Source organism: Nanorana parkeri, unplaced genomic scaffold, assembly GCF_000935625.1.
Source record: "Nanorana parkeri isolate BGI_ZX_2015 unplaced genomic scaffold, ASM93562v1 scaffold656, whole genome shotgun sequence".
Taxonomy (NCBI): Eukaryota; Metazoa; Chordata; class Amphibia; order Anura; family Dicroglossidae; genus Nanorana; species Nanorana parkeri.
In genome coordinates this window covers 629,679-650,996 of record NW_017306924.1, presented here as the reverse complement: position 1 = coordinate 650,996, position 21,318 = coordinate 629,679, and the positions used below count along the sequence as shown (strand labels likewise).

The window sequence follows — 21,318 nt, the reverse complement described above, 5'->3', positions numbered from 1 at the left end:
ATATCCAGAGGTTGTCTTTGGGAAATAGACGTATGAGTGCTGCTAGCATTGCTGCAGAGGTTATACGCCGCACACTGCATCAAATTGGTCTGCATGGCTGTTGTCCCAGAGGAAAGCCTCTTCTAAAGATGATGCGCAAGAAAGCCCGCAAATAGTTTGCTGATGATTTCTGTATTTGTGTACTTCTGTATGATGTTTGCAAGTTATTTTAATGCACATCTGTATATGTGATTTACAGTTACTTACTGCAAATCAAAGTCACATACAATGATTTATTTTCATTACCTGGAAAAGCCATAAGCATTGTCAGTAATCCTTCTTGGTGGGTCAAGCATATAGACATAAATCAGATTCTGCATTTGTCTAATAATATTGCAGTTGTTTTTCTTGCATTCATTGTAAAATGTTATAAATTAGAGGATGTAAAATGTACATAAAATGGGTCTTATATAATAAGAATGTGGCATAAACAATTATTTTTAAAGGCAAAGAATCGTGAAGTTATTGTCCATAGGAAACTTCTACATTCCAACTGTCATGTTTCTTGTGCCATTTACTAGTAGTAGGTAATTTTCTGCTAAGGACAACACTGCAGACTTGTTTTACTTTAAGAGTGATGCAACCTTTGGTAACAATTCAGAAATTAAATCAATGTAATCCATGAAATTGTATTTTCATAATCGATTAGTTGGCCGATTATTTTTTCAATTAATGGGATAGAAAAATTAAATACCATCCATATTTTAAGATAAAATACACAAATGCAGTATTACAAACATAACATTTAATTCAGAATAAAACTGCATGCACAATTTTTTGCAATTGCACTGCACTGGAACGCATGGCATTGCGGTACCGTGCGTTCCAGTGCTGGCAATCACACTGTGTGTGGGAGGCGCATTTTGGAGTGCCATCAAAATTAATGGCACTGCAACACACATCCCGCAGCAGAATTTGACAGGTCGAAACTGAAAATGACTTTTTTCCCACTTTTTATAATTTTTTTTTTAAATAATTGTGTTGTGGCACTTGAATTGCTTCAGCCAGGGAATGACAGCAGCCAGGGGCAAGATTTCTCAGACAGCAGCTGAATGTAAATACAGCAGGTAGTGGGCTGGTTCAATAGCCAGCCTGCTATTGGCCATTTCAAATTGCAATAGCAGGCTGTCTATTGCACCCGCCCACTGTTTGCTGTGGAGGAGAGGGCTAGGGGATCCAACCAACTAATCGATAATAAGAATAGTTGACAACTATCGATTAGTTGGTTGCAGCCCTAGTTCGGAATACATTCATTATCTTCAATTATTGATTCAACATGGTGATATATTAACACGATTTGCTACTTGCTTCCTCAGGATTGGGGGCGTTCTATAGAGTTGTGCAAAAATATCAAAATAAATACAACAATATTTCATACTCAAAATATATTATAATAGTTCACAAATAATTATTTATAACATTCATTAGTTGAGCATACCCATCAAGCGGACACACACTGGACAGTCGACATCCACAATGGTGAGGTTCACTCTGATAAAAATGTGATCCACCCGCAAAAATTACCCCACTAAGATATTTCAAAATTTAGGTATATCAGCAAAATATACAGCAAACCTTAGTGCATGATCTCATCAACACATCAACATGGGTGGGTATGCACAACTAATAGATGTTATAAACAAATTATATATAAACTATTAGGATATATTTTGAGTATGAAATATTGTTGTATTTATTATGATCTTTATAGAACACCTCCAATCCTGATGAAGCAAATAGTGAAACGCATCGATATATCACCATGTTGACACAATAATCACCATGTTGACTCAATAATTGAAGACAATGGATGTATTCCAAACTTCTTTATGTGAAGTGCCAACCACTTAGGATGTATAGTGGACTTTATGGGTCAGTGGTTTGGAGGTCTCTAATGTAACATGAGGGTCAATAATCTTTAAAAAAGTTTTATGTTATTCTGTCTATATATTGTGTGTATATATGTGGGTATATAAGTGTGTATATACACTGAGTGACCAGATTATTATGACCACCCCATAAGTACTTTGTTGGGCCACGAGATGACTTCGTTGGGCCGCCTCGTGACTCCACGAGATGTTGAAAGGTGATGCAAGGAATCTGACACTGCACTGTTGCCCTTCTGTTGTCTTGTGCCAGTCTTGCCACTCTCCGTTGTGCCCTAACATTGACTAGTCGCTGACGGCCACAATTCACACGTTCAGACCCAGATTTCGGCTGACAGTCCAGTCTTTAAACACTCTAACAACAGCTGCTCTTGAACATTTAACGAATTCTGCTGTTTTGCTGATACTCGCTCCATGGCTTCAGCGCCAACAATTATTCCACGTTCAAAGGCTGTTAAATCGCGTTGTTTACCCATATCTTCAGAAAAAATGTTTTTCTACTGTCGTGGTAAACAACCTGCTTCCCTATTTATAATGGTCTGGCCCTCTAGCAACTTCAGCGCAAAATTATAGCTAATTTGCCTACAAACGTCAGGTGGTCATAATAATCTGGCCACTCAGTGTGTGTATTAGGACACCTGCCTTTACATGCACAAGTTATACATGCAGAAGTATGTCTTCTGGTCTTCCTAGTCTAATCATCAAATAATATATAGTTACATTTGATAAAAATTGTATTTTCGGTACTGTGTATAGAATATAAGGGTAAATGTGTATAGAATATAAGGCTTGAAGGACAGAATCTACCTTCTAGTTATAATGGTCTCCAGGCAGAGGCTTATTGTAACTAATGGTGAACACTGCTTCGTGATGAATTTCTTAGCACAACAAATAATAATATATGTGTCATACCACCAAATAAAATATGTAGAGAAAAATAAGTAGCTTTACAGACTTTGTGTACGTTGCTGTAGTTTTCTAATAGATCTTTAATAACAGTACTTATGGATAAATGAAAATATATACAACTGTTTATTTTTAAATTACATTTTTGTAAATATCATGTTACCTCTGATGATTGCATTTGATTCTGAAAATGGGATATCAGTGTTAAATTCTTAGCTGTGAAAACCCATAATCTGTTCTTACATTATTCTTTTGTTCATTTTATTACAATTATATATTCACTGCAGGTTTACCAACTGTAGCTCTTGCTTGCGGTGCTCATATTATATCACATGAATCTGCTTGAAATTTTCTGTGCTGTAGGCATTAATATATTACCATAATTGACTCTTTGCATTTTATTTTCATTTCGTATAGATGGATTCTTGCTCGCAATATTACGTATTATAGATAGATGCAAAAGAGTGTCTGTGAAAGGAGTATTTGCACGCATCATTTTATGAGATGGTAGAATCTGGCAGTGCAAACGAAAAGACCATTGAGTATGTGGTTAATTTCAATAGCAACAATTAAGTTTTGCAGTAATTTCTTGAAAATATGGCTGCAGCAGAAAAAGCACTGGGAAGGCTTACTGAACAGAACAGTAATAAAAACCTGACATGCAGTGAGGTATTTGCCTCTGTGCAGTTATTTCTAGTACAATAAAGTTATTCTATATTTGCCAATGTTGTCTTGATAATATTCTTAAAACCTGACAGGCAAGAATTGACTCTCAGTTACCACAGCATCATGAAGGCAAATTCATTTAATTGATTATGGTTTGCAGCAATTGCCTTATCAGATAAGAAAATAAACATCTTCAGGGTGTATTTATAAAGGATTCAATAAATTATTTGGCAGTAAATCTTTTATAGCAATTTGTTCTTCTGAAATTCATCCACGTCACCCTAGTTATAAAAACGTGCATGTACACCAGTAAATGCATACAGCTGGCAAATCTTTTTAAAACAGCGTTTTCCCGAATAGGTGACTTTGCCAGCCACAGTTTAACAGAGGGTTGGAACTATGTTTTTGCACACTGTCAGCACTGGGAAGGATTTAAAAAATAAATAAACAAAAACCAGTGTGCCTTCTTTCAGGCATAACCAGCTGGAGGTGCCAAAGAGTTGCCGCCAGCATTGGCCACAGGTATTTTGAAGGGGGTTCACTTTCTTTTTTGGGGGGGGGGATTCCTACCAAAGCACGTCACCATGCTGGTGCATATGCGCTGGCAAATTTACATGGAACTGTATTTTTTGAGTATGGTGACAGTTGTGCAGTGAATTTTGGTTGCATATATAGTGATTGTTTGCAAATCCTTTATACATATATCCATAGTGTAAACGCTTTATTGTGAAGGTTGCTTTTGTTAAGGCTCCTGTGAAGTAATCCTAAGCAGTGTGACACAAAGTGACCACAATGAGAGGACTGCAAATCACTGACTATGTGAAATTGAATTTATTTAGTGGAAGTGATTATACATGAACAAATAAGGGAAACAAACATAGCAATACTTTGACCAACCCAGCAATGAGGGAGTAATGGGAAAACAAACAAAGGAAGAAAGCTGTACTAAGTAAAAAAAAAAGCACAAGTGCAGGGGAGGACTGATAAATACTTAAGGCTTTAGCAGGAAAGACAATAAAATAGGTAAGGCATCTTAATATGAAATAAATAGTAATTTCAGGTCATAAGTGAAAAACCAATTAGTGAGATACTAGTGTGTAAATCTGGTGGCCATGAAAAACCTGTGTGTGTGTGTGTGTGTGTATGTATGTATGTATACACATACACTGTGTGTATGTGTATATATATATATACACATACACACAGTATATAAGTTTATTATAATTATTCAGGATTTATATAATGCCAACAGTTGTTGTGCAGAGCTTGACAAAATGGAGGGAGTCAGTTCAATACAATTTCAATACATTAGGGTTAGGAGGGGCCTGGTCATTGGAGCTTACAATCTAGTAGGAGGGGCTTGTGATACAAAAGGTAATAATTTTGTGGGAAGAGCTGATGGAAGAAGTAAAAGGACAGTTATTATGTTGAGGTGGGATAGGCTTCCCTGAGGAGATGAGTTTTCAAGGATCGTCTAAAAGTTGGACACATTAGGAGATACGTGGAAAGATTGGGGTAGGGAGCTCCAGAGAATGGCACTAGAGAAGTCCTGGAGTCAAGAATGAGAGGAGGTGATGAGGGGGCTAGAGAGCAGGAGGTCTTGAGAGGAGTGGAGAGGGCAGTTTGAGTGATATTTTGAGATAAGGAGTTGTAGATGGCATTGTATGTTATTGTTAGTATTTTGAATTTTATTAGTTGGGCAAGTGGAAGCCAATGGAGAGAGTGTCAGAGGGGGCGGACACTGAACCGTTAGTAAAGTGGATGGGTCTGGCAGCAGCATTCATGATAGACTGTGTATTGGTAGGCCAACAAGGAGGGAGTTTCAATAGTTGAGGAAGGAGAGATTACAAGGGAGTGAAGTAGAAGCCTTGTGCTTGTCGTTTTTTTGCTATGATCATAGCAGTTAACCTTGGAGTACCGTCTTTGGTTAATTGGGTAGTTTTAAAGGTTTTGCCAATTTTAGCATTGTTTTTTGTGGTGTATCTTCAATTTGCTTTCAGGTTTCCTCTTACTGGCATGGCTCTTCAGTTAAATTTTTTTATATTATTCACAGTAACGGGTTCACTTTTTAGAAGATTATTTTGCTCTATGGATGCCCCAAACTGTCCCTAGACCACCTGAAAAATACTGTTAAATTGCTTTCTAAATTGGCTTCTAGAGCACCACAAAAATGCATATGACACTTTTGTAGCAAGGCAGAGCACAATGCACAATATATAGGTTGTGATGCTCTGCAGTTTGCAGAGTGTTGCACTCTACTGTGCAGTGTATTCTGGTGCCGTTTACAATTGCATTGCTGTGTGTTGTAGGAACAAGCGGTAATGCATATCTGTTAACAACAAACAAGGGTTTATGGGCCCTGACTTTTGGGTATAGTCCCTCTATTTATCCACAATGCAGTGCTTGGCACCTGAACAGCCTCTTGCCAAGACTGATCACTGTCACTTGGCTACAGGGAGAGAGTACACAGTCTTGTATTACACTCATGCTATTTCTATTTCTGTTTTTTGTTTTGGTTAGAGCAGAGAATAGATTATCTGTCCTAGAGACACAACCTGTAGTATAAATAAATATCTCAAAATCCCCATCACCAGAACAGGTATCCCTTCACTTCTTTCCCTGGGACAAAGGTAACATTTTAGATTTCCCATAATTTTCTGTTCCAGAGAGAATAGCCACCAGGACAAATAAAGAGTGGGAACTTGATTAAAATATTAAGATTAAAAATATTATGGCTTTGTATACACTTCAAACATTTTCATGGACAGGATTATGCACTTCCAACACCACATTAATTGTACGTATTTGGTGATATTTAACTGCTTTATAAATGGTCATTTCTGTACATGAAAACCCTACAGTAATCTGTATTTGTTTGCATGGCTGAAAGCAGGTTTAGGTTCTGAATAATGCTTAAAATGTTTAACAAAGAGAGGTTTAGTGAGAAGAATTCTAATATGTAAGTTGAAGTGTCTGTCACTGTCATTCTTAAACATGTAGCTTTGATTCTTAAGACCTATGTCACAAGATAAGTGCTAAGAATTCAAGTAGCTTTCACTTCACTCTTTATGCTATATAAAGTTCATATTCACAATTGTAAGATAATGCTTTGACTGGCTGAATTATGGCCAGAGTCTGTTTCGTTGAGTAACGGAAAATGCACTTTTTTTAGTATTGAGACTGTAATTCAATGAATTAAATTCAAATAATGCAGTTTCCATGCAGCCCTTCCATACTGCATGGGTAACTGTTCATTTTGTCTAGGGGGATTAGAATAAGGTGGAATAATTAACGTATTTATTGCTTCTGAAGGGTTCCACCTTCAGAAGCAAGACAGGTACTGAGAGCGCCACAGCTGGGACGGATCACGACAATACTGATAGCTGTATTACTTTTTTGTGTCCCTACTAGGGAAAATCCCGAGTAGATATGAACCTTCTCTACTCTCTCCCACACTAAGAAAAAATGGTTTGGCCAGAGTTCCTTTTTTTTTTATTTGTGAACAATTATGCAAATATGCAATACATACTTAATACAAAGATTTTTACTGCCTAATCTATTTAAATTGTCACAAGACTGGAGTTGTGGTTTAGGGACATTCACACATACAGTGGTGACTAATGTTTCTCTACGCCGGATGAATGCAGTGACTGCTAGGGCAACACCAGAAACTGAAAACAACTGCTTTCTGTGTAGTCCGTTCACACCACAATGCAGGTGTGATTTGTGGTGCAGTGGGCTGTGGTTCAATCCTGCATTTTTCTGCAGTGCACTGGCTGCTGCTGGATGTCACCGCAGGAAAAACAAATAGTGTCTTGCATTTTAACTGCACAAGGCACCACTGCCACTCACTGCATGTTTTACTGTTCAGCTAGTGTAAACAAGCCCTAAAAGAAAGTGGCTTGCACAAAATTTAGCAATGGCAATAAAGTTGAAAATATGATAATTTCTTCTATTTACCGGTATTTACTATTTCAGTAAAAATTAAATTTTTGGTTAAAGTCAGAGCCAAATTCTATGCAGATATCATAAAGAAAAAGTTTTGTTTTTGCCCAATAATTAATTTGGATGCTGTTGCTCTAATTTCCTGAATATGTCTTCTTTCTTCAAAGGAATTTCTCACAGTCAACTGAACAGTAGATATCATCCTGCAACTTGTACTAATAAGGTTAAATTGAATTGTGAACCTAACGCATTTCAGGCACTGGGGTCTGAAGGAGTGGTGTTCACTCAGGCACACAGTGAGGGGCTTAGCAGTGACGTGATGTCCATTAAAAATCTAGCAAGCCAGAAAGAGGCAAGGGGTAACCAAGGAATGCATATTCAGAATAGTAGTGTCACCCTCAGACTAAATTGTGGAATACTGGTATATGTATATAAATGTATATGTCAGCTGTGTATTAAGTTGTTTAGTTGGAGTTCTGCTTCAGGTATTCACTTTCTAATATATTTTAACATATACCACAATTAATAAATGTAAAGAACTTTATTGAATTCTGAAAAGTGGTTTGCAATTTGATGCATTAACTTTCCAGGCTAAATGAAAAAATGCTAGTAGATTTGTGTCTAACAAAATGTCCATCCAATGAAATGTGAATTTAATTAAAGTTGTGTTACTTTGCTATAATTAGAAAAGAGAAAATATTAACAAACGCACGGTAGCTTGCACACCATGTACTAATTACTGTCCATGTTATCATTTTTTTTCCTATTAATGACTTTTCTCATTTTCTCCAGGATATAGACCTGCGGCTAACTGGATTTGATTTATAAGAAGTCAGTGTGGAATAAATGGCAGCTCCTGTGATATTGCTACTTTGGAAAACAGTATTGTCAATAGAATGTAGCCTGATAAATAGTGCTTAGTGAAGATACTGCTTCAGTGAGTGGGAAATCAATGGAAGAATCTTGCTGCGTGAAAACCCTTCTGAGATTTTTCTGGCAGGATCGCATTTAACAAACCTGATACATTTTCTTCGATTGCCCTGTTTTACACAAGTGGATACAAATATCATTGCTTTCCTCTGCAACTAATGTGGGACTATGGCATTTCCAAGGTCCATGCGACTGAAATGTTTGTGGAGAGTAGCAAGGTTGCGTCTGTTATCCATGGGTCTGGATTTCACGTTTTCCTTGTGCCTGTTGGGATTTTTGCTTCACATTACAGCTGTGTGCTCACAAAAACTGGATGATGTAGACCCCATAGTAACAACGACTTATGGAAAAGTACGAGGCATTAAGAAAGAACTCAATAATGAAATCCTAGGGCCTGTTATCCAATTCCTTGGTGTTCCTTATGCTGCTTCTCCAGTAGGGGAACGACGTTTTCAACCTCCAGAGCCTCCAACGACTTGGGAGAATATAAAAAATGGCACTCAATTTGCCCCTGTTTGTCCGCAAAACATTGTAGGAGGCAGGCTTCCTGAAGTCATGCTTCCTGTTTGGTTCACCAACAACCTGGATGTAATTTCTTCCTATGTGCAAGACCAGAGTGAAGACTGCCTATATTTAAATATATATGTCCCAACTGAGGATGGTGAGTTCCATGCGGGAATAAAACCAGGAAAACTCTTTTATTTTTTTCACTTTTCTAAAATCTAACCATATTAATCCTGTGTATAGGTTGCATGCTTGATTAGTTGTTGGCATGCTGGCTTTTCAATGTGCATGCAGCTCTTTTATGTGTGATCCTGTTTCTGTACTCATGTCTACACTCATGTCCTCCTGAGACACAGGTATTACAATGGAAGGTACTCCCTTTCTCTTACCTGGCCATTGATGATACATCCTCCTCCATTTGCATGTGCAGGCTCCACAGCGTTGGATACATAGCCAAAGGCAGAGCTAGGTAAACGGTGTTGCATGCTCCTACTCTCTGTCTCGGAGCTCCATGTTATTTTTTAGTCTTCTATTCATTTTTCAGTAAAAAGAATATCCAAGGAATGTGCCCGGAAACCCGGCAAGAAAATATGTAGAAAAGGAGGTATGTATTAAAGTAAAAAAAAATATATGGAAAACTTCGAAGGAGGTTAGGTATGACAGTACTAGATCTATCCTACATCCAACAGAAACAAAACATATACAATCAGCTTTGTACATTGTATTGTTTACATCCTTAGGATATTACATTATACTAAGAAACAGTTTGAAGGAAACACCAGTAAATACATATGTTTTGAGTAAAAAAGGATTGTGATAATTCTTTTTTAAAGGTTATACTTTACTGAAACTTTTAAGACTGGCAAAATTAATACATTCCAAACCACTAAACAGGTTGCAGAGAAAATTCTTATTTTTACATTTGCTCCTTACCAGAACTAGGTGTTTAAACTGAACACAGATTATCTAGTCACCTGTCAATGCATATCCTTGACAGAGATTTACAGGGTTATTCACAAAAGGGTGAAGAGTTAGGAGAAGGCAGAAGGGAACAATCTAGGACAACATAGCAGAACTGAAAAGCAAGCTGAATTATAGGATTTTTCCAAAACAGCTATTTTGGCCTAGATTGTTCACTTCTCCTGCCTTCTCCTATTTCTTCATCCTTTTGTGAATAGCCTGTTAGATGCAAGATCAATTTGATCTTCCAAGAATTAAGGCAAGATACATTTTGCAAACATCTGAAGTAGGTGCCTATATTTTTGTTTAAGACCAGCAAAAGTGCTTACTCCAGATGCCCAAGGAAGCTAGAAATAAATGAAAGTGCAAAGAAACAAAAACTGTTGCATGTATTCATAACTAAGTGCATATTTGAAGTGAAGAAAGAATTGCTGGATCTTCAGATCATCTCTTTTTAATCAAATGTGTCACAATCCTTGGCAATTCACATAAAATTAAATAAACTGCATAAACCAGTTTTAATGATTACCACATGTCAAAAAAATCAGTAAATGCAAACGGTTAGGCACTAAAGTTATTTACAAATCTTGACTTTTCCTGTAAAGCTGCAGAGTGTCCATTTAGACCACTGAGTCTGTCACTTTAAAGTACCAATAGGGAAACTCAGAAGAAGGTGGGCATATACAGATGATTTCAGCTGTCTATACCTCTCTATCCACTACTGATTTTGATTTGTGGTGTTCCCTGAAGGTAACTCCTGCTTATGCATATTTTGATATACTTTATATACTCATTGCCTATGCTTGTGACAGTTTTGCTTTAAGGAACTGCCAACTTTTAATATTAATAAATACAAGAGCTTTTCTCGGATATTTGAAAATTGCTCCCCATCGTCTACTTCCTATATGCAATCAAGCAGTTTCTCCTCCCATCTCCTTACACACCCTCCATAAGCAACAGTGGTAATGTTAGCCTAGTGCTACCTGCGCTTGCTTGGCAGACAGTAAGTTCACCAGAGAGATGTAATTGAGTTCCTAGCACATTGTAATTCCTAGCACATGTGAATAGTTGGTCTGCAATGACATATAGCTGCTCACTTTCTTTCTCAAACCGGAATGTGAGGTCGAAGGCTGTGATTCAATTTTCATTTATTCTGCTATACCTTCATAATTTTGCTGAATTTGCCCTTGATGTTTCAATGTAAGCTGTCTTTATTTCAAAAGACAAAGTTCAGTCATGTTAAAGGATTTTTTTCATCCATTTTGCATAAAAAGTGGGATTTATTTTTACTCATTCACAAACTCATTTACACATTTTACAATAGAGAAATGTATACCAATAGGCAATATGTTATAGTATTATATGGAAAACACACAAGCAGATGCATTATATAGTGCAGACAATGGTATTTATACCTATGTTTATATTTGTATTATTGTGTGCTGTAGTTATCTGTAAAATGTTATTATTGCAGTTACAAAGTATATATCAATACACAGTAGTGATGAATGTGCCTCACGCAGGGCAAAGTTACAGGTTCACTTTAATGTCTCCATCCCCAGCAGCCAACATCTTTCCAATACTCTCAGCCACTGAGAGTAAAGAAAGACAGCTTTATATGTCTAAGCTTACACATTACTGAAGACCATCTACATTCTTCAAGACCTCATGTGACAGCCCTGGACCAATCACTGAGCACCATTGCTCTTACATGAGAGAATGTTACATGCTTTTCAGAGCAGGGGTTGCTGAAGAAAATGAAACTGAACCTATTGCTTTAAAGTATATGTGTACTTTGAAGTAGATTTTCTACTAATTAAAAATAATAATACCAATTGGATTACAAAGTTGAATATTTTGTTAAGCTATAGAGCAGCTAAAAATCCTCAGGCTACAGTCACACATGAACAGCGGTGTCTGTAATTGCTTTTTGCATTTGTACATACATTTACAGGCTTAAACGTTTTTGTTTAACGAATGGAAAGCTAGTTTCTAGCTTGTAGGTGTTTTTAGGTGTTTATAAGTCTTTTGGGGTCAAAAACCTGTGATTCTTCCCCAGTAATGACAGCACATTGCTCAGATTTGCATGGGCACAATAGAATTACATGGAAATCTAAGTGTCAAGCATTGAAACGCTTTTGGAAATGCACATTAAATAGCTCAGGTGGAAATGGGGGGGGGTTGTGCAACTACTGCACCATTTTGCATATTTTCCCCCTCAATGGGTGAACAGCTAATAGGCAGTTTAGGACCTGGCAGCCTGAAGACTATTGTTAGCATGCCGCTTCCTGCTCTAGATTAAATTGACTTACACGATAGAACTTGAGAAACTCTTGTAGTCATGGGAGACAATCTGAGTGAGAGAATTGGCCATAAAAAAAATCAAACCTTTGGATGTCCGTTAGAGGCATGGAACACCATTAAAAAATAGTTGTATAAAATTATTCGTAGATGACTGGATTATCTTTAATGGGCTTTTAGATAGTGTTTAGTATAAAAATGAGTTCTTTATTATTTTATCAGAACTAGATAGATAGATAGATAGATAGATAGATAGATAGATAGATAGATAGATAGATTCAGCAGCTTGTTTGCATTTTTTAAATTTCCCTACCCTTGGCTGGGGCTTTGAAGGTCTATATTTACCAACCCCTCCTCTGGAATGCAAATATGGCAATTTACCAGGATAAGTGCTGAAAAATAACCTGTAAATGAATCCCTACCTACTTTCCCTTTATTAATTCCACCTTCTGTCTAGAGTTTTAAAAAGACTTCAATCACAACTTATATTAATGAGCATACAGCGATTGCCAGGTTGTAAATAATTACAGGACAAAAATAATCACAAATTAGTTGACAGTTCAATGAATATGAGCTACAAGTAATGTGCATACATTTATTCACTTGTACAAAGCAAAAAGTAAAAAAACAAAAAACTGCTATATTTCACTTAAAGGATTTTTTTTTAATCTTATGCTATTCATACTTGTTTAAGTAATTTTTTAGATGCATATATTTATCTATGTGTAATTTATGAAACATTTAAAGAAAATTATTTTGCAGATTTTTACCCTATGTACAAATTCTTTGATTAGGCACATGTTTGGATGTAAACGTGGCACTACAGACTTATTTCTGTTTGCTGAATCTAGTACTATTTAGTATATTGAAATAGGTTCATCATGAAAAAGAAATTTATAATGAGAGCTTGGGCATTTATGCTTAGTAAATTCAATAAATATCACATTACGGAGAACACACTATTTTACTGCTTCTCTTTTTCTGATTACCTTTTCCACAAGGTCATTTCTCCTTTGGTGTTATAATTAGAGGTGCACCGAAATGGAAATGTCAAAACCGAAACCGAAATAAAAAAAATTGTCAGGATAAAACCGAAAATGTTGTTGTTTTTTTTAATGTTTTTTATTTTAATTTTTTCAATTTTTAAAATTTTATTGCTATTTATTTTTTATAAACTTAATTTTTTTATATTTATTTATTCATTCATTTTTTTATTAAATATTTTTATTTTTTACTTTTAGGTGCTTTTAGGTCGGGGAAATATTAGGGGTCTAAAGAGACCCCCTGATATTTCCCTTTTGAAATAGAAAAAGAGATGGTGGACACAAAGTCCTCCATCTCTTTTTCTGCAGCCCCTGTTATCAATGAACAGGAATCCTTTTATGAGTGTTCCTGTTCATTTATAACATGAGGAAATTGTATGTTTACTATAACCACAATCATGAATGAACAGGAGGTGATGTAGATCACTTCCATTCATTTGTAATTGAGGATATAGTAAACATACCATGTCCTCAATTATGTACAAACACTCAGCGATCAATGATCGCTGAGTGTTTGCACTTGCTTTCCTCTCTGACATGCTGTCACAGGAGGTTGAGCGAGCGGTGCAGGGAGAAGAGCTCAGCCTCCTGTGACAGTGCTGGCTGTCTCCGCCCACACAACCCTCTGCCGGACTGTGATAGGAGGCTGAGCGGTGTGGGAGGAGAGACGCCGGCCGCTCACAGCGATCTCCTCCCGCAGCGCTCGGCCAACTGTCACACTTTCTCTCCTCTCCGCTTGGACACAGAGCAGCGCCCAGCGGGGGAGGAAAGAAAGCAGGGATGCGCTGATGTATCGCCAGGAAAATGGCACTTTCTGCATTTAGCCAAAAGTGCAATTTTCGGGCCGATATATTGGTGCATCCATAGTTATAATTAGACATCCTATATTTCCAGAGAAACCCCTGCTTGTCAAAACCAACAATCTACCCTGAATCTCCTCAGATTAGTTCATTCTTCTGCTTCAATCAGTAAAGCTAGATGAAGAACTGTCACAATGTTCAGTCACCTGTAAAGCAGACTTATACTTTCTGGACATCATTACTTTACACCTTTTATTACTCCCAGTGACAGCCAGGGCCAAATTCCTGCATAGCCAACATAGGCTATTGCCAATAACTGCAGGGCTGTATGGGGCTGCACACGGCCACTCACACATATTTTGTTGAATGTTACAAACTCTCTTGTATAATGCAAGATTCTTGTTTTCCTCCCTTCCTGTTAGTAGTGTTTATCTAACCAGCTTCTGTCCCAATTCAGATTGTGCATTTACTGTTCTATGTCATTACAGTTCTCCCACTCCAGATATTTACTCTCAGGCCATGTTCACACTGAAAGCAGTGCGTTCAGCACAGAGTTCAGCTTTAATAAGCAAATTTTGTCTTACACAGAATGTCATAAGAGGACAGGACCAAACTCTTCATACATATCCATGTATGAACATTCATACAGTACTCAAGTACTCAATTAAAAATGTATTTATTTTTGTTTATTAAACCCTTTGTGATGAAAATCAATATAACTAAAAAGCATGGCAAAATGCTAGACAATCTCTAGCATTTTGCCAACTAAAGTGAAAAAGTAAACAATAGTCTCACTGGTGGACCCAAAACATAGTAAAAAAAGTACATATATACAACCATAAAGTAATTTAATTCCTAGCATGTCCTGGTTATAATTTGCCTAGGCTTTTCAGATGCACCCTGGAAAAAAAGTCCATGCCCACGCCTAGCTTAAGATTTGGTGAACTCCGTGCTAGAATGGGACCAAGTTGTTCCTGGAATCCAATTCTCTTATATTTATCTTCACAATGTATACTTTTTCCACTGCTTGCTGTGCTGCCACCCATGGGACTGTGCAATGTTTATTTTTAGATGTAATCTGCTTTAAGTGGCAAATATTAAAACACAAAATGTGCTGCTCTATAGATGTATCAAACACGTTTATAGGGATCACAATGTTCAGTGATGTCTATGACAAGTACTAAAGGTCTTTGGGATTATTTATGCTGGTAATGAGAATTAAAATAAATGGCCACACTATCAACTGAATCTGATGATTTCACAATTCCAATTTCCAATTAGTTTACAATCTTTTTTATTTTCTAATAGTGGGCAGTTAAAACACAACATAACCTTCAGTTTAAGCTAAATACATTCCAGGTACATTAAAATAAAAGGTGTTTTACAGTTGTTCTTCAGAATGCAGCCATAGCAGGAAAGCATGTCCCCTGTGAGCATACTGCAGAGAAGGGCCCTTGCTCTCAGTGTGGAAGTAGGGATCGCTCTGCAGAGGTTCAACACACTCCTGGTGAATCAAAGCTAAAGCTGTCCAATCAGCAAGGAGTATAAGCTTTTCTAATTCCTTCTTCTCATCCTGGACTTGAGATCCAGAGCATGACATCCTTTCCCTAAACTCATCTAAAAAAAATTTTAAACTAACGGTACAAAGTGTCATCTGTGGAAATTCCACTGAAAGTCGAATGGTTAGGTGTGGGGTCTGGTCAAGCTTGTAACTTCTTTTTACATATGCAGTACAGCAGGCACCCAGAGAGGTAGGTGCCACTTACCTGTACCTGCTAAAAGGCTACCACTGGTATTTTCAGAGTCAGCAGATGCTATATGTAACTGCTGAACCACTTATTCAGATGAGTATATGTAGAAGGATTTGATTATGTTACAGGATAATTTGTTTTTGTTAGCCTGATAGAGTTATTACGTGCAAAAAGAAAGAAATTAGCTTCTATTCATGTATTTATACACTTTTATAAGCATTGCATTTCTGCAGTTTTTATTAAACCCAAATTAATAACTTCTGAGTGTGTCTCTGTACAGTCCTCCTTTTTCTGGCTCAGTATCACAGAAGGTACTCAATATACAATGCGTGTCTGTGCCAGTATGTCATGATGCTAAATGGGGGTACAGTGGGCAATTGTACAAAGTGCTTTGTAGTCTGAGACAAGGCTGCAGTAATTTACATGTCATTTGCTAGTGTGCAATGCAGCAGTGCTTCTTATTATGCAGCACATCAGGCATATGTAATTAGCAGCGCAACCTATTACACTGACTTAGGTTCAGAGAGGCGTGAATAAAGATGCATGACTCCTACGTACCCTGTGCAAACTTTTATTGCTATTCATCATTATAAAATCTCTTCTTGTTAACAGATGCTGGCCAAGTAAATTGGGTTTGGAGTGTGGCAATTGATTAAATGTTCTTATTTGCAAATAAAAGTTAAATGTGTGTCACTCTTTGACACTCTTGTTGTTTGGATGATTTATGTTGTGCCTGTAAAGGAAGCATGGACTTTATATTTATATCTATGTTTTCCCCATTGGCATTGTTAGGTATATGGTATATAATTAATCTCAGTTACGTTTTACTAGAAAACTAAGAGGAGAGGGATATTCATAGTGCTTTGGTTAGATATATTTTTATGAAAGAAGATAAAATAATCCCAAATCTAATAATAATTTAAAGTTTATTGCTTTATCTTGGAGACTTGTATTTAATGGTTTAGTCATGTGGCAGTAATGGGGTTTACATGACAGCTGTCCAAGTTTATAAAATCACTGAAGAACAGAGGCATCTCCGATCCTGCTGAGATGGCACTTATCTGATCACAATGCACATATTTCATCAAGGAGATAAAATGCTATTTTTTGGTGAAAAAAAAGCTGTGTGTGCTCAATTTCAATTTCCCGACCGTAGAAAAGGCCAAAATGTGCATAGATTGCAACCCATAAAATGAAAATGTGCCTAAAGCCAAAACCTTTTTGTTTTGGATAAAGCACAGAAGCGTTAAAGCTGCTACTACTTACAGTAGTAGTAGTACATTTAATAGAACCCACTACACTTTCACAGGTATTTTGCCTGAGTAAAAGGGGCCATACATGTGCATATTTTCACAGCGCACTGGGTCGCACTGTAGCGAAGCAAACCACGTTTCGAAAATATAAACAGTGACAGCTCTGATTGTCTGTGGTACATCACACACTGCCTGAGCTCTCATAACACACTAGCCCGTTTTATGGGCTAGTGTAAACAGGCCCTCAAAGACTAATCGAAAGCTTACTAAATTGCATGGAGGATCTTTGGCTTATAATTTTCATTCCATTTGTTCATCATAGTCACATTGAATCCATTGTATGGTCATATCAATACATGTGTGGCCACCTTAAGGAAGTAGCGTACACTTGTTCTTCTACAGTGAACCTGCCTTATGCACATACCTTGGTTTTGCAAGATCAATTCCTGCATATGGGGCCCCAGGGACAATGTAATTCCCGCTACATCTCACAGGCTATAGCTAATATTTATTTACATATTGCACTGACAAACAGAAGTGTGGACATTGCCTTATGCATTATGAGGTTTTGTTGGATTGCTCAAAGATGGAATTTCCATATACTGAGCATCTGGGTCCTGTAGAAGCAGATATTACCAAAAATACAACGGTAGACTTTAAAGGGGATTTCTATCTTTACCTAAAAAAGCACAGACATATTTTAGCCTGTGACTCGTCACACTTCTCAAGCATTTCTGAAATTTTTCTACAGTGTTTAAAATAGAAACTTATTTCTTTCTATTTCACACATATTGTCTGCTTTATTTTCTTCAGAAGAAAGCAGCGACGTTCTGAAGGCTTTAGGCTCACAGAGCAGGGTTGTGCTATAAGGAAGAGCAGGAGCTCAAGGGAAATGACACCCTCACTGCTGGACTTGACACACAGGAAAAAAGTGCTCCATGGGTTTTTTCAGTGAAAGTAGAAAATCATTTAAATAGGGTTAATACATTGTTGATTTCCCAGAATTAAAGAATAACTCTGGGCAAACAGCTACATGCACTTTTGAAACACAAATGTACTGCTTTAGCAGTTTTAAAGTCAGATTTCTCTTTTTAATCCTATCTGAACTTAAGAACAAAAATATACAATATTGCAGCTTACCTGTGTTAGTTTTTTAGTGTTTCTGCCAGTACTGTACTGTATCTATGGAGGAGCAGTGTTGTCACCCCAGGACATGAAGTGTGTTAGGAATACAGAACAAGCCCCACTCTCCTTATCCCAATAACATAGTGGGGATGTGTTCTGTAGTTCATAGATTTATCCTGGGCAGGACTGATAAGACTGCTTGAGATAATACTGCAGGACACAGGACAGCATTTGATTTCTGGCAGGATCAATAGGCATTTGTTTTCACATATCAAACAGCTATAACAAAACACTTTTAATGATATTTTAGAAATAATAGACCAAAAGGGAGCACATAAGAAGTTAATTGCAAGTATTTATATACACTTTATGTACTTCTTCCACACTGCATGTGAAGGCAAATGATTTTTAGCATTCCTATAAATTTTAGCATCCCGTTTCAACAATATAGCTCCATATGTCTCCCCTCAACTTTTTTTTTGGCCGGCTTCCTGGCCAATCAGCATTGAGCTGGCCGAACAGCTGGCTTGATGCTGATTGGCCGGGAAGCCGGCTTTCCAGCCAATCAGCATGGAGTTGGCTTCCCAGCCAAGCCGGGAGGCGGGTCATTACTCGCCGCCCGGCTTCTTAATTGGCCGGGAAGACAGCTCGATGCTGATTGGCTGGGAAATGGGTTTCCCGGCCTATCACAATCGAGCCGGCCAAACAACATGGAGCTGGCTTCACGGGCAATCAGGAAGCCGGGCAGCATGTCATTACCTGCCGCCTGGCTTCCTGATTCCCCAGGAAGCCGGCTCCATGCCAGCGGGAGCAAGGGTATCGGTGCTCGGTATCGGCGAGTACCGAAAGCGAAATATCGGTACTTGTATTCGAACTCGAAAAACCGGTATCGGTGCATCCGTAATATTTATCAATTCATAAACGTATCAATTTATCAACTCCTAGCAGACTCAGAATGAACTACTTGTTCCATGTGCACCGTATTACTGTATGGGATCCAACTACTCCAGGTATCTAGAAACTGACCTGATCTTGCAGTCTTTCCCTCAATTCCCCCACACATTGCAAATTATACATTTCCTCCATCCATTCCCACACCATAGTAGGGTCTACAGATTTTTAGTGATGCATAAAGACTGCTTTAGCTGCACTTAGAAAAAAATTTGGCTACCGCTAACCCTTCCTGGAAAAATGGAAAGTAAGGCTAACTCAGGTGTTCGTTCCACTCTTGTTTTCATCATGTTTTCATAGATATGAAATACTGCTGTCCAAAAAGACACAATTTGTGGACAAGCCACCATATGCGTGTCATTGTAACTGGATACAGTTGCCACCTCCAACAATTGCTTGAAATGTGTGGGAACATTAAGTGCAGCTTAGTAAAGCAGCAATTCCACCTAGTTAGGAACTTATAATTCCTCTTGTTATCACCAAGCCACACACCGTCTCCTCTTCAACGTAAAGCAGAACTAAAGCCAAAACTTTTTTTTTCATTTTTAATAAAGTAAGAGAGGGTTATAAGTACTGCTAGTTTTCTTTTTGCCAGCTGTTTCCTATTGGGGAGATTTCCCTTCACTCCCTGTGCCAAATCCATCACAGGAAGTAAGCAGAAATCCTGCCAAAGTTAGGGAAATCCCTGTTGTCACCGGGGTGACCAGAACTACTGTAGGGTTTCCTTTAAAAGATTTCCGTGCAATTCCTATTCCAGTGACAGCTCTTGGGATTTTCTTTCAATTTCACTTTCAATGATAATGGTCAGCAGGATGATTCGAGAGAGTAAATATCCATATCAAGAAAAAAAATCAAAACCTGACAGGTGTACCAATCCATCTCCACTCTTTTCAAACTAGAAAAAGGGTTTTGGCTTTAGCTCTACTTTAATGGAGAACTATGAGATGAGTGATTTCCACTCACCTTATAGTTCTAGCCGACCTGTGACAATGAGACTGTCACAGGTCGGCTCAGTAGATCGGGAGGTGAGCGAACACATACCAGGTTCGCTCACCTCTCGATCCTGTCACAGCTCTCTGCCGTGACGGGGAGGGCTGGATTCCCCTCTCCCCCCTCCGATCTGCCAGCGCTGACTGGCGGAACGGATGGGGGAGGGGGCGGGTACAGCTGGCTCTGCCTCTAGATAGGCAGAGCCAGCTGTCACTCACGCAGCTGGGCGGATCCCGTCATCTACGTCGTGATCCGCTCCGGCTGCGGCGTCTCAGCTCGGCTGTAGCTCACGGTATACTGAGCTTAGGGTAACGGGAGGACGCTAGTTTGTGTCCTCCCGTTACCCTAAGGAAAACTATGGGGAAAAGCACTGACCCCATAGTTCTCCTTTAAGCTTCTCATTGGACATTGACTCAACATTATTAGTCTGCAGCACAGAGCTGATACAAAATGTTAATCAGGATTTGTCAGATGATCATCTTGACTGGCATACATGTATGCCTGTTTACCTGGAGAATATAGCTCAGTATTGTAGCTTTATGACAATAGCCGGTGACTGAGTTTCAGTATGAGGGTTAAATATAAAGTAAAGTGAACAACTACTTTTTAAAGCTGTTTCTCAAATCAGGATAGTTAAGTGCTTCACATGTTCTGCTTGAGCTTAAACTGAAGTTAATGAAATGAGAAAATTGGTGTAAAGCACAATTATTTTAGGTACTTTCTGCTTTCATCTGCAACAAGTGTAAAAAATTGCTAAGGAAGTTTCCTACATTTTGCACAGATTGTTAGCAAGGAAAAGATCTGTTACTTCAGACCCAGCTGAATGTTTTGATGTGAAATGGAAAGAGACATTAAACAAGGATGACATTTTAAATAATTGCATTCTAATGAGTATATTATAGCATTACGTAAATCTCTCTTATTTCCTGAGAAGAGGGAACATAACTCACACAATACACAGATGCATTGAATACAAATTGTACATTCCCATAAAAATTATTTATCCAGCAATGATTCAAAGGACACAAGGTTCATCTCTACTAAACATGTCCATATTTGATAGCGCTAAATATCTGTACTCCAAACATACTGCCACTGTCTGGGTGGTCATCACTAACCTTTTTGGGCAGGTGAATATTAACTAAGGCAATAATAATAATAATAATACCTTTTTATAGATAACATCTGAAATGTAAGAAAATATATACCAATACAGTGCATATGTGATGGTCTAAGTATAATATCTATCTATCTATCTATCTATCTAT

The 21,318-nt window shown here is 37.8% G+C and overlaps 1 protein-coding gene across 3 annotated transcripts in view; it reads left to right on the top strand.

Moving 5' to 3' along the window:
* NLGN1 (neuroligin 1) overlaps positions 1-21,318 on the top strand; it is a 636,903-nt gene that overhangs the window by 237,989 nt on the left and 377,596 nt on the right. For 2 of the 3 annotated variants that reach the window (XM_018563341.1, XM_018563339.1), the window contains exon 2: positions 8,235-9,033. In XM_018563341.1, coding sequence (XP_018418843.1) covers positions 8,541-9,033 — 493 coding nt within the window. In that variant the 5' untranslated portion in view covers positions 8,235-8,540. Of the gene's footprint in view, positions 1-8,234; positions 9,034-9,420; positions 9,481-21,318 lie in introns of all 3 variants that reach the window. The other variant, XM_018563340.1, reaches the window with a different exon arrangement.